This window comes from Herpailurus yagouaroundi, unplaced genomic scaffold (assembly GCF_014898765.1).
Source record: "Herpailurus yagouaroundi ecotype Mexico unplaced genomic scaffold, PumYag 163, whole genome shotgun sequence".
NCBI lineage: Eukaryota > Metazoa > Chordata > Mammalia > Carnivora > Felidae > Herpailurus > Herpailurus yagouaroundi.
Genome location: NW_024412404.1, coordinates 61,846,602 through 61,860,924, shown reverse-complemented (window position 1 = coordinate 61,860,924; position 14,323 = coordinate 61,846,602). Strand labels below are relative to the sequence as shown.

General features: G+C 50.2%; 1 protein-coding gene across 3 annotated transcripts in view; it reads right to left on the bottom strand.

Moving 5' to 3' along the window:
* Window positions 1-14,323, bottom strand: part of FANK1 (fibronectin type III and ankyrin repeat domains 1) — a 108,789-nt gene that overhangs the window by 17,827 nt on the left and 76,639 nt on the right. For all 3 annotated transcript variants that reach the window (XM_040486742.1, XM_040486744.1, XM_040486743.1), the window contains exons 2-3: window positions 8,783-8,960; window positions 2,497-2,621 (exon numbers count right to left, since the gene is read on the bottom strand). In XM_040486742.1, coding sequence (XP_040342676.1) covers window positions 2,497-2,621; window positions 8,783-8,960 — 303 coding nt within the window. The remainder of the gene's footprint in view (window positions 1-2,496; window positions 2,622-8,782; window positions 8,961-14,323) is intronic.

The window sequence follows — 14,323 nt, the reverse complement described above, 5'->3', positions numbered from 1 at the left end:
GGCGGGTCCTGCGTCCTGTTCACCCTCACCTTGCCGGTTCACGTGGACTCGCCCCAGCCAGGGGGGAAACACGCCCATCTCCCGAGAGACGCGAGGGTGAACTGAGACAATTAGTGTTTCTCCTCATCCTAATCCTGCCCCTGGGCCTTTCCACCCACCGCCCATCCACCCATTTGTTGTGGACTTCTACATGCTGGATGGGTAGACAGGACTTCTAAGATTCCAGATGGTACTTTTAATATGCTAGATGGGCGGCACCTGGGTGGCTCAGTCGGTTAAGCGTCCAACTTCAGCTTGGGTCATGATCTCGCGGTCCATGAGTTCGAGCCCCGCGTCGGGCTCTGTGCTGACGGCTCGGAGCCCGGGGCCTGTTTCAAATTCTGTGTCTCCCTCTCTCTCTGCCCCTCCCCTGCTCACGCTCTGTCTTTCTCTGTCTCAAAAATAAATAAAAACATTTAAAAAAAATTCACTGTGCGAGATGGGCCTCTACATGCTAGATGACCGTCCCATCCCAGCCTCCTTTCAGAAGCACACAAGTTGGTGGGAGACAAAGAGGATGAAAAATACATAACATAAGATGCAGAGTGTTATCAGAAGCGGGGAGATGAAGCTGTGTGCTGAGGGAGGCTCACGGCAGACGGTGGGGAGCACGAGGAACCACCCAGGCTCTACCTGTGGAGCGGGCTCAGCAGGCAGGACGGGAAGGGGTGCCAGGAACGGGGGGCTCCGAGGTGGGAACGCTCCAGAGAGAAGGGGCGAAGGCAGTGGGGTGTGGGGGTGGCCTGTGGGCGGCTGGGGAGAGAGGACGGCGGGGAGCATGCTGGCCCAGCATCCCCTACAGAGACTCTATTCAAACAGCAGGTTCCTTGGCGGACCTTCCTCCCGTCCCTGCTCCTCCCTTCCCCGTGCCTGCTCCTCCCTCAACACAGCAGAGGCCACACTCTTCCTCCTTTCTTTCCCCTAAAAGCTCCAGGAGCAACCTGACCCCCACATGAAGAAAATGCTTCCGTGGCCACCACATTAAGGACGAGCCCTCTTTCCGGACCTGTGTCTCTGTAACTGACCATTTCCCTTCCAAAGTCTCCTCTGAAATTCTGGGCCTTCTCAGTGAGCGGAGCACCTTGGGGGAGGTACAGGACTCACGGCTGTCACTAAATTCTCAGTGGGCCAAGCTAAGACCCTAGTCCCCCAGTGCCTTGTTTGCAAATGAAGATCTTAGAGGCTCACAACCTGAATCATATATATATATGTGATATGATATATATATATGATATATATATATATCATATATACGTACGTGTGTGTGCATGTACACAAACATGCCAAATGCAATATTCACTAAGACTTTAAAGTAACTTTTACGAGGGGCACCTGGGTGGGTCAGTTAAGCATCTGACTCTTGATTTCAGTTCAGGTCATGATCCCACCAGCCTATGAGTTCAAGCCCCACATCAGGCTCTGTGCTGACAGCATGGAGCCTGCGTGGGGTTCATTCTCTCTCTCTCTCTCTCTCTCTCTCTCTCTCTCTCTTCCTCTCTCTCTGCCCCTCCCTGCTCATGCTCTCTCTCTCAAAGTGAATACATTTAAATTACTTTTACTCACAAGAGGAAGATTTTCTTTGTGCAACTCAAAAAAGATGTGTGTTTTCAGCGAGCAGGCCACGAAGAACATTCCTGACCATTTTCATCTTTACCACACACACATCTTTAAAACGTTTTAAAGTGGCCATCACAGAGGGGCGCCTGGGTGGCTCAGCCGGTTAAGCCTCCGACCCTTGACTTCGGCTCAGGTCACGATCTCGTGGTTCGTGAGTTGGGGCCCCGTGGGGGGCTCTGCGCTAACAGAGCAGAGCCCGCTTGGGATTCTTTCCCTCCCTCTCACTCTTCCCCTCCCCCACTCGCTCTCTCTCAAGATAAATTTAAAAAATCATTCATTCACTCATTCATTCATAATAAAAAAAAATCACCGATCACAGAAAATATTCACACCCTCCAACGTGACCTGGGGAAAGGACGCGCTGGTCAGAGGCGGCACAACCCGCCCCACCTGTGGAAGCCACGCTCTTCAGTCTTCCTCACTCACGGCATCGCCGGAAATGAGATGTGTGTGTCAAGACGTAGAACTGAAATTGTCCAAAACGGACAAACCGCTTTGGAGACCTCCTCCGCTGAAGACACCCAAACAGGCAGCCTGTTTCTCAGCCCACACCCCTGCGGCCCATTTCCCAAGACAGGGGACCCCACCCTTTGGTACTGAATGTGCACTCACAGGGCGGTGCCGGCCCCAGCACGGTTCTCCCCATTTGTTAAAGCACAAGCCGACTTCCCTCAACGCGCCGGCCAGGCCCGGCCCATAAACAATGTCGTCCCGGTGTTCAAAAGTGGACCCATGTCTGTTTCCAGGAAGGCCGGGCAACAGGCAGGATCTTTTTACCTCCGCACCACTTATCGTCTTCGCTGACTTTTAGGTAAATGAGTTCCGCGTGCGTGTACTCACTGGTCGTAGATACCGAGACCACCGGGCTGTACTCATATTCTCCAGAGGGGCTGGTGACCTTCAGCCGAAATCTGTACAGCGTGCGTGGTTCCAGACCCTCCACAACATGCTTTGTCGCATATCCCCTAGAGGAGAGGAGACACGCATCATGATGATACCAGGTGATCGAATCGGCACGCTCTGAGAATCCCTAAAAGACCAAGCAGAAGTGCTTTGTGAACGCGGGCTGCGTCTACTACGACCCCATCTTGGTTGTGGTCGGTCTCCAAGGCTAGACCGTGAGGGCCCTGAGGGCAAAGGACAGGTCACGCATCCATCCTTCCCCAGCCTGCCCAAATTGTAGAATCGGGAGCAAACACATGATTTTTTTGCTTTAAGCACAACTACTAAGTTTGGGGGCGGTTCGTTACACAGCAAGGGGTAACTGATACACATCAACAAAGAAGAAACGATAAGGAAGACAGTGAAGAAATGATACCAACAGCATTAAGAAAAAAACATTGGAGGGGAGGACCCGGGTGGCTCAGTCAGTGAAGCATCCGACTTAGGCTCAGGTCGTGATCTCGCTCAGGTCCGTGAGCTCGAGCCCCGTGTCGGGCTCTGTGCTCACAGCTCAGAGCCTGGATCCTGCTCCGGATTCTGTGTCTCCCTCTCTCTGCCCCTCCCCTGCTCACGCTCCATGTTTCTCTCAAAAATAAATAAACGTCAAAAAAAAATTGTTTAATAAAAAAATCTGAATTAAGAATCCAAGAAAACAGAAGGATTGAAAGTCGGTATAAATATATTTGCCATCAAAGTGAAAGCTCTAAAACCAAGGTAAATATTCAGAAAAACCGCATGGTCCAAAGATCATCGTCGTCACCACCTAAAATGTATCAGGCTGGCACAGGGTCTCAAGAGTTAAGTGGATTTTGTCATTAGGTGAGCGTAAAGCCATATCTATAGGTACGTGAATCAGAAAATGAACCCTGGCTTTGTGGCACATGAAAAGACCTTTAGGAGCTCAAATTGAATATAATACCCCAGCTTCGGTGGAATTCGATGTCAAGGGTCAAAGACTCAACATAGTTGAGCCAAAATGAAGCCAAAAGTGCCCCCGATAAAACCCAATGTTGCCAAATATCGTAAGGTCGCCCTGAAGTGAGCAGCTCCTTCGTAACCCCTGGAAAGAGAAATTACACAACTGTTCTGAAAGCAGGAGTTACTGAGCACATTAATGGAAGGCTGGAGGCTCTCGCTTCCATCGAGAGGACCCCAAGGAGAGCACCTGATACACACAGGGGCCCAGGGACACCGCTGCCGGTGGCCGTACTCCACAAGGACCGCAGCCCAGCCGCGGGGGGGACTAGCAGAGGCCGCGCAGCAAGCCTGTGGGAGAAGCACAACTTCCCACGGCCCAGGCGCACTACCTAAACAGACAAAACAATCTAGAGGAAAGCATAACGCACACCCGTATTTTCGTTATCAGTCAATAAGCAAATATTTGACACAGCAGCTCAGCAAACATGGAACGTGAGGAACGAGATCCCAGGGGCGTCTGGGCGGCTCACTCGGTTAAGCGTCTGACTTTTGATTTCGGCTCAGGTCATGATCTCACGGTTTGTGGGTTCAAGCCCTGTGCTGGGCTCTGCACTGAGCTGGAGCCTGCTTGGGATTCCTCTCCCTCTCTTTCTCTGCCCCTCCCCTACTCGTGTTGTCTCTGTCTAGAAAGAAAAGAAAAGAGAAAGGAAAATAAAACAGAAAAGAAAAAAGGAGGAAGGAAGGAAGGAAGGAAGGAAGGAAGGAAGGAAGGAAGGGAGGGAGGGAGGGAGGGAGGGAGGGAGGGAGGGAGGGAGGGAGAGGGGAGGGAGGAAAAGAAAAAAAGGAAAGAAAAAAGAAAAGAAACCAAATACTGGAACACCTAAGGACTCAGTTGCCAGACTTGCCGTTTCTCTGTGCTCCCCCCACCCACCCCAGCTCCAATCCAGCCTCCTGTTGGCGACTCTGAAATTCATTTCTGTAGCCCTGACCCTCCCGCAGCCCAATCTCCCAGCTGCTCCGATGTCTCCACCTCCAGCCCATGTCCCAACTGAGCTCTGCTCCTCCCCGTCTTCCCATCTTTGTTATTTGAGTTGCCCGGGCCCAACGCCTCGGTGCCACCAGCAGAAGACTGGACCACCGTTCCCCAGTATTCGGTGCCCTCCCGAGGGTTCCGTAACCCTGTCCTGCTGAACCCAGACATAGCTGTAGGATCTGCTTCGAGCAATGAAGCAGAAGCAGGAGTGAAACCTGTCATTCTGGATGGAAGCTTCCAGAAACAGCGTGCCCTGGCCTCTGTCCGCCGCCACAGTGACTGTCAACAGTCAGGCAGAGGCGGCTCCGTCAGCCCGGGCAGATGTGGGAGGAGGACAGCGTGGAACGGAGCCACGGCCGACACAGTGGGGATTTCGTGCGGGGAAATAAACTGTTGTCCAAAGCACAGAGGTTCTGAGGTTTCACGCCACACAGCTCTCATGTCCCAGAGGTGCAGACACAGCTTCAGCCCCCTTGAAGCCACTCCTTCCTTCCCGTGTCGTATCTGAGCCACCAGCAAAGACTTCCAGTCTGTCTTTAGAACCATCCTGAGTTCAACCACTTCTCACACTCTGTTCCATCATCCCCCCACCTCACTTAGGGCAAGAGCACCTCCCTGAAGCCTGTTCCCGCCTCAGCAACCAGGGTGATCGTCGGAAAGCATCTGCCAGGCCGCCCCTCCTCAGATTAATGGTCTCCACTGGCTTTCCCGTCTCTCGGGGTAAAAGCCACAGCTCTGTCCGGCCCACGGACCCCGGTGACTACCTGCCATCGTCTCGCTGACCTCATGCTACGTGGCTCTCCTCACTCACTCCACTCCTCAGTGTTCCTGGAACATGCATACCAGGCACAGGCCCATCTCATTTGCTGTTTCCTTTGCCTGGAATGTTCTTTCAGATCCTCGCAAGGCTCCGGACATCCCTCCCTTCTTACCCAGATGTTACCTTCTCAGGGAAGCCTTCTTTACCTCTGCTCCAAACCCCCAACTTCCCCTATGCTTTTTCTCCTTGCGCTTATCACCATCTGACCTACCCTCTATTTTCACTTCTGTCTCTTATTTATTGTTTTTCTGAGCACGAGGGAGGAAAGGGTGTCTCTCTGTTCAGTGCGCATCCCCAGCATCCAGAACGATGTCTGGCCCACAGTAGATACTCATTAATACACGCTGACTGACTGAATGAAATGCATGATAACCACGAATGAATGATTCGTGAACAAAATGCACAGTTGCCATAGGAATTTAGAGGGGTAGACAATAGGCTAGTAAAGAGTCGTTCAGTCCAGCTTGAGTCTGACTGCGAGGAAGAAAGGGAGGGGCAGGGAGATTGGTCCGATCGGGGAAAACGGCTGACCACGATGCAGGAGAAGTCAAGGCCTATTCAAAGGACAGTAAACAGATCTCACTGGAAGATTCGTGCTCAGAAACGAGAGACAACCAGGAAGGCAGGTTCGGGCCAACTGCGAAAGGCATCGTCTGAAGAGCTGGACCTTCACCCTTCCAGAAATGGAGACTCCACGGAAGGGAATTTGAAAAAAGCAAGATTAACAAAGCTAACCTAGCAAGACAGAAGGGAAGGCTCAAAGGCCAGAAGACAGGGCAAGAGGCCAATGCCGTCAGCAAATGTGCTAGATGGTCGTAGGGCCTGGAGACGAATGGTCCAGGAGATAGAGCTGGCACCCTCATGGCGGGGAAGTGCCACAGTATCATCAGGGGAAGCAGAGGCGGGGTGGGGGGGGGAGCATCTGCGAAGGGAAATCTCACAAAACTGGGTAACTGGCTGTGAGGACAGCCCACGTCAAAGAGGACACCAGCCCTGGCTGGCCGTGAACGGGAACGGACACTGACAAGTCAAAAAGAAGTTCTCAAATCCATCATTCCAAGGTCAGATATTCGCAACCGCTTTTTCAAAGTCCGGCCTTGCCAGCTTTAAGGACACCGAGAGAAAGTATAATGGAGCAAAAGAGGTCAAGATTAACACAGTCTGATTCTGCCACCTAGCGGCAGGCTTCGGCATCAGTTCTCCGAGGGAAGGCAAGCATTTCAGAAGGCTCTTGGGGGTGGCGGTTGGAAGGCCTCGCTGTGAGCTCCGCAATGTCAGGACCTCGTCCGGGTGAATCCCGCAGCCAGACAGCACTCAGGTCCCCGGGGGAAGCAGACACCTCCGCCTGGAAACCAGGGCGCGTGGCTGCGGTCTCGCTGGGGACATTCTCTACCTGGCCACCCCGCAAGGGAGACCAGAGCAAGTAGAGACATATCCAGTAGGGCCCCACTTGCCCAAGTGCAAGTGTGTGTGAGGGAAACGGGGTGGGGGGGAGGGGATGAAGTCTTTTCCCTTCTCCATACAAATCACTTCTAATATCAGAATTCATGCTTTTAGGGGCGCCTGGGTGGCTCAGTCGGTTGAGCGCCCGACTTCAGCTCGGGTCAGGATCTCACGGTTCGTGAGTTCGAGCCCCGCGTCGGGCTCTGTGCTGACGGCTCAGAGCCTGGAGCCTGCTTCGGGTTCTGTGTCTCCCTCTCTCCCTGCCCCTCCCCGACTCGCACTCTGTGTTGCTCTCAAAAATAAACATTAAAAAAAGAATTCATTCCTTTAGGTGGAAACTACCTGATCGAGAATAACACACGACCTGACGTAATTAAAAGAACATTTTTAAGTAGTCGGGCGAGGAATTATTTTCAGATTAACTGCATTTCAGATAAATGCGTCTGGGGGTTGTTTTCTGGGATGTTTTTTTGGTTGTTTTTTTGGGGGGGTTGTTTTATTTTTGTTTTAGATACAAAGAATCGTTCATTAAATCTCAGGGCTATCATCAGTCAGGGCAGTGGAAGGCTCTGTGAATACCTCGCATGCTCATGATGCCACCTTGAGGAAAGGCTAGCAACATGCTGGAGCCAGTCTGTCCCTTCACCAGGCCAGTGCCAGCATCCTGGCTGTGAGGCTGTGCTAAAGTTTCCCATAGCCTTAGCCCCGGGGAAACGGGCCAGAGATACACAGGATCTTCCTGTGTTACTGCTTATGACCGGATACGAAATCTACAATGACCTCAAAATTCATTTCAGTTCCAAACCCTATTATCATCTCATGTTTGGTATACCTAACATAGTCATTTTGCAAGTGGCAAAGCTGTCAAAGGAATAAGAGTTGAAATGCAGACTAAGAAATAAAGGACTTCCTGATTGCCCCCAAGGGATGTTCATTTACTAACTCGTGAGACAGATATTTAGAGCACCCACTGTGTGTCAGGGCTCCACTGCCTAGGAACTGGGGGACAGGGTGTTAAGCAAGCAGAAATCTTTCCTGCCTCTCATGGAGTTTAAATACTGGTGGGGAGACAAAATGAACATGCAAACTGGACAAAGCCAGCAGAGCCAAATGTCGTAAGACACAAGCAATCAAGTCCTGACAGAGGGGATGCCTGGGTGGAAGGACCGCCACTTTGGATGACCTTTGGGGAGGGGACACTTGACCTGACGTTTGCGTGGTGTGAAGGAACCAGCCATACGAGAACAGAAAGAAATGCCTTCAAAGAAAAGGTAACGAGAAAGGCCCTGACCCGGGAACCGGCATGGCCTGGAAAGAGCGAACAAAGGACAGCGATGTGACAGGTGGTCCAGAAGGCATCCAGGGTAGACCTGGGGGCCCAGCCGCCATCTCCAAACCCAGCAGCCTGACGGAACCTCCTCTCAGATTCTCTTGATTCCGTCTCTACGTTTCAGAGTTTTAAAATATACCATTAGAATATTACAGAGGCCGACGAAGCTCTCAAAGGTATAGGAGGTTTAATTTCAAAGTTGGTGCTAACACTTATCTTCCAAAAACTGTAATTCGCAAAAGCACAAATTCGTGCTTCTATAATTCGCAAAAGTCGTGCAGATGGTGTGACTCGTTCTTTTCTTTCATTTGAAAATGAGCCCTTTTAAAACAGGAGTAGAATCAAGCCTCTCTCTTTTTATTAGTTTTCATTTACTTTTTTAAGACAGAGGCGCACAAGCAGGGGGAGGGGCAGAGAGAGGGAGACAGAGGATCCAAAGCAGGCTCTGTGCCGACAGCAGAGAACCTGACGTGGGGCTCGAACTCACGAACCGTGAGATCATGACCTGAGCCTAAGTCAGATGCTTAACCAACTGAGCCACCCAGGCGCCCCAAAACAAGTCCTTTTAGAAATGATAGAAACCATTCCAGCTCATCAGGAAATCATAACAAAATGTTAAGCAATTTAACACTGCACCTACGTATAAATGATACCGTAAGTGTGCGTTTTGGGGTCTTCTTCCTCGATCGAGAACCTGAACCATTGATCTTGAGGTCCCTGCCGTTTTGCTTTCTTTTCCAGATCCCAGTATAATTCAATGCTGTGATGAGTCACTCTGCCCACAACAGGTGGATGAGGCTTTGAGGATGGTGTGATTTCTAAAAAAAGAATGATACAGAATTTCAGGACTCCATTTCCGGAAGGACCAGAGATCCTCTGAGTGCGTTATAGCTGCTCAGAGATCAGACTGTTTTCCCACACATCGAGCACACGTGTGAGTGTCTCCCCCCACCCCGCGCCCCTGCCCTGCTTGGAGAACATCTGAAAAGCTTAAGTGACACAAAATTCAGGTGATGTTAGTGAGCTACCCCACACCTGAACGAGTAGATAGTACCGTTACCCATCAACACCATATTTCACTTATGGACCTTTCCACGATGATGGTTAACATATCAGACTACTTAGGTTCCTTTTGAGCTAATGAAACTCAGTATGCCGCTATAATCCATCGGTGAAATGGCCGGTTAACAGAGCCGATAGAAAAATATACCTGGTTCAAGAATCTGCAGCACAGATGACAAAGGATTGGTATCTAATCTATACAAACAGCTCTTACAAATGAACCAAAGGGAAAACCCAACCGCTAATAACGAACCAGGCAAAAGATGAGCTGTGCACCAAAAAATGTCAAAAACAAACAGCCAGCATAATGTCATATTCCCTACTGGCCACATGACAATGGTGTATAACTTTATACCCAGTCAGACACTCAAGAAGACCTATCATAACTACTGGCGATGACAATGCAGGGAGGGGACACTCTCACACATTGGTGGTTGAGAAATAGGAATTCTAGTCTTTTTAGGAAGCAATATGGCAGCATGTATTAAAATTAAAAAGACGGGGCGCCTGGGTGGCGCAGTCGGTTAAGCGTCCGACTTCAGCCAGGTCACGATCTCGCGGTCCGTGAGTTCGAGCCCCGCGTCAGGCTCTGGGCTGATGGCTCAGAGCCTGGAGCCTGTTTCCGATTCTGTGTCTCCCTCTCTCTCTGCCCCTCCCCCGCTCACACTCTGTCTCTCTGTCTCTCAAAAATAAATAAACATTAAAAAAAAATTTTTTTTTTAAATAAAATTAAAAAGACATGTAAGCCATCTCTCCAGCCATCCCACGCCTGCAGAAATCAAAGCACAGAGGGACACCTATTCGAGGGCATTAAGGGCTACAGTTTTTAGCAGCTTACAGCAAAAGAGAGACAGAGAGAGATGACCCATTACTAAGGGAACAAATAAATGATGACGTGTCCATGGCATGGAATATAATATGGCCTTTACAAAAGGAGCTAGTTCTATACTACATGCCTTGAGAGGATTTCCAGAAGGTATTCCCGAATGAGAAAGCAAGAGGCAGAGAAAAACACAGACTATCCCATTGCTATGAAAGATGACAAGGGGCCCAGCACACACCAGGTTGGTCAGGGCTTGGTGGTTGCGTTTCATGTTAGCTTCACCCACTCGGGCGAGACTGTTAAATTCTTGGAGGGCTGGGTTCTTAAACTCCTTCTAAGACCTCTGCCCATCCTGCAGGGCCTTTCGGGCCTCCAAAGTATCACTGACTTCGCCCACTTGTTATTAAGAAAGGATTTTTGCTTCCCTTAAGCCAGTCCCGGGGTAGCTGGCCCACTACCGGCTCCGCACACCCGGGGGGCCTCCTGGCAGCGTGGCCCTCGTTGAGGAAGGCAGGGCTGCCCTGGCCTTGCCTGCTCCCGGCCAGGAAGACAACACCACTTTCCTTTACTTCCCAGAGATACTCTCGGGGGCAGCCTGCAAGCTCATGTTTCTCGACTTCATTTTCCTAATATTTATTAAAAGCATGGCATGGTGGAATGGGATAAACCTGGGTTTAAATTCATGTTCTGAAACAGTCAAAAACACAGTGTTTTTGTGATGACTAAATAACACAGTAAGTAGCTCAAGAGGGGCACCTGGGTGGCTCAGTCGGTTAAGCGTCCGACTTTGGCCCAGGTCATGATCTCACTGTTCGTGAGTTCGAACCCCCCATCAGGCTCACTGCTGTCAGTGCGGAGCCCGCTTCAGACCCTCTGTCCCCCACGCCCTCTTCCCCTCCCCCGCTTGCTCGCTTACTCTCTCAAAAATAAACATTTTTTTAAAAAAGGGAAGTGGCGGGGCGCCTGGGTGGCGCAGTCGGTGAAGCGTCCGACTTCAGCTCAGGTCACGATCTCGCGGTCCGTGAGTTCGAGCCCCGCGTCAGGCTCTGGGCTGATGGCTCAGAGCCTGGAGCCTGTTTCCCATTCTGTGTCTCCCTCTCTCTCTGCCCCTCCCCCGTTCATGCTGTGTCTCTCTCTGTCCCAAAAATAAATAAACGTTGAAAAAAAAAAAAAAAAAAAAAGGGAAGTGGCTACATAAATTCCGGCGTACTTCGTCCAATGAAATCCTACACGGCACCTGAAAGAAACTAGTGCTACATGTGACACATGTAAACCTCAGTGAGTGGAAAACACAAGCTTAAAGGACACACTACGTTGTACCGCTTATGTTAGTGTTTGGAACACTAGATATTATCTATGAATACGCACATGTGCATAAAAGTTAAATACGTGGATGGGAAGAATGCCTACCACCTGGGTAGAGTTACCTCGAAGCTGGGGAAGGGACAGAGCTGTGATGGGGAGGGGACACTTACCTCTACATTTGTAGGGTTTCAGTTCTTTGAGAATCTAAGACATATTTGGCAAAACGCTTGCGTTTTAAACCTATATGGTATATGGGGGGGGGTACAATTTTCAATAACTTTGAAATGTTTGCAATATTAAAAAGTATAAAAATGATAAACGTTACTCTTACAGGGCTCCGGGCTTCCTTAGAAAAACCTATGTCAATGTTAACATACTAACTAGTATGTTAGTATCTGTGGGGAAAGGAACACACACCCTCCACATGCCAGCCAATGGCCCTTCTGTATTAGCATCTCATTTAATCCCAGCAACGCCACCTGACATATCCTGAAGACTCACACCTGAGGTTAGGACACCATTGCTGAGTAACTCTTTTTTTTTTTTTTTTTCTTTCCAGAACCTTCTAAAACCATCCAAAGACCAGGACTGACAGGCTGTTATGGATAACCCCCAAAATAAGTAGAAGCCACATAATACTTGTATTCCAAAGAAGCCCGGCTTAGAATCCCACTAAAAATCAAGATTTTTGGGTGAGAAACCAAAATGAACACCAAATTTCGAAATGGAAAAACCAAATGGCTCACCACAAATTGACAGGAGGAATAAAGAGAGAATATTCCCAGTTACGCAAGCGAATCGTTGACACAGGCAAATAACCAGAGACCTCCTTCCGTGAGCTTAGCGCTGGCCACAGATGGTCAGACCTCTATCCCTGAGCTCGGCCCCAGGGCCACCAGACCTGGCAACATGCCCCCATCCGGCTACAGTCTCAGCACGGACAGGACCCCCTACTATTCGCCAGCCCTCCCCCTGATCTGGCTCAGCGGAAAAGGTGTGGTGTTTGGAAAAGTTGAGGGGCTGCCCCCCTTTTGGGGGTGGGGGGGAGCGATCCAGACTTCACTGCCCCCACACGAATGCACGGCCGTCGGAGCAGCAACGGGCTGTGATAGAGACGCCACTTCGCACCAGCTTTAGTTACCAGAACAGGGAAGTTCCGTGCACCAACCAGTGGGGATATTCTACGTCTTCCTTGCTTAACAATAAAACTTCCCACGATGCAAATCTCAACCTGGGTAAGAGATGCTTTTGGCAGAAAGCGATTAATGCCAAACAGAACTCGGGTGGTCAGGATACGAATGAGTGTTCTCGCCAGGTAAGACCTGAGGGTTTTTCAGGCTTATCTGTTTAAACTTCACTACAGCTATACATGGTGCAAGGAATTTTAGTATTCTCATTATAAAGTATCTGAGCACAGGGGCGCCCGGGTGGCTCAGTCAGTTAAACGTCCGACTTCGGCTCAGGTCACGATCTCGCGGTTTGTGAGTTCGAGTCCCGCATCGGGCTCTGTGCCCGCATCTCGGAGCCTGGAGCCTGCTTCGGATTCTGTGTCTCCCTGTCTCTCTGCCCCTCCCTCCCTCTCTCTCTTTCTCTCAAAAATAAACAAACATTAAAAAAAATTGTTTTTAAGTATCTGAGCACAGAGAAGTTAAAGAACTTGCCCAGGTTCACACGGTAGTAATCGGCAGAATCAGGCAGTCTGGCTCAGGAGTCCCTTACTTACTTTATTTATTTATTTTGAGAGACAGAGAGAATGCAAACGGGGGAGGGGCAGAGAGAGAGAAAGTACCAAGCAGGATTGGAGCTGTCAGTGCAGAGCCTGATGTGAGGCTTGAATTCACGAGCTGTGAGATCATGACCTGAGCTGAAATCAAGAGGCTGCTTCATCAATTGAGCCACCCGGGCACCCAAGGGTCCCTAGCTCTCAATCCTATACCATACTGCCACTTGGGAGCAGAGACATAAAATGGAGAGCTGGGTGAATAATCTATTCGTTAGAGCTACAGATTTCTTCAAACCATTCTTTTATTTTTATGTTAACGCCAGTGTAATTGACAAACAGCGTTCTATTAGTTTCAGGCGTACAATGTAATAGTTCAACAATTCCAGAGATCATTCAGGGCTCATCAGAAGTGTGCTCTCAGTCCCCTTCACCTATTTCACCCATCCCCCACCCACTTCCTCTCTGGTGACCACCATTTTGTTCTCTCTAGATAAGAGTCTATTTTGGGGGCATCTGGGCAGCTCAGTCGGTTAGCTTCCGACTCAAGTTCAAGCCCCGCATCGGGCTCTGGGCTGATGGTGCCGAGCCTGCTTGGGATTCTCTCTCTGCCCCTCCCGCATCTCTCTCTCTCAAAATAAATAAATCAACTTTACAAAAAAAACAAGTGTGTTTTGGTCAAACCATTCTTTTTATTTTTTTTTTTATTTTTTTTTCAACATTTATTTATTTTTTGGGACAGAGAGAGACAGAGCATGAACGGGGGAGGGGCAGAGAGAGAGCGAGACACAGAATCGGAAACAGGCTCCAGGCTCTGAGCCATCAGCCCAGAGCCCGACGCGGGGCTCGAACTCCCGGACCGCGAGATCGTGACCTGGCTGAAGTCGGACGCTTAACCGACTGCGCCACCCAGGCGCCCCATTCTTTTTAAATAAGGTTTCACTTGTGAACCAACCTGAACCCCCAGGAAATTTCGAAATTAGTAAGAAGAGTGGACGAGGGCAGACGATCATTGTTTCAACGCAGCGCAGGGAGGGCGCACGGAGGAGGGAGAAGTAGGCCAACCCCCTCACAGCACCGGGGTCGGAACTCGGTCCACGAAAAAGAACGTGGTCTAAGAAGAGCACAGGACCAGGAGTGGGCACCAAGACGAGAGAGAGGTTTGGCTGTGGTCCACCTTGACACCACACGTGTGGGAAGGAAGCCGGCCAGGGGCCTCCTTCCGTCCAGCACGAGATGTGGGGGTGGGGTGGGAGGAGGACAGTAACAGG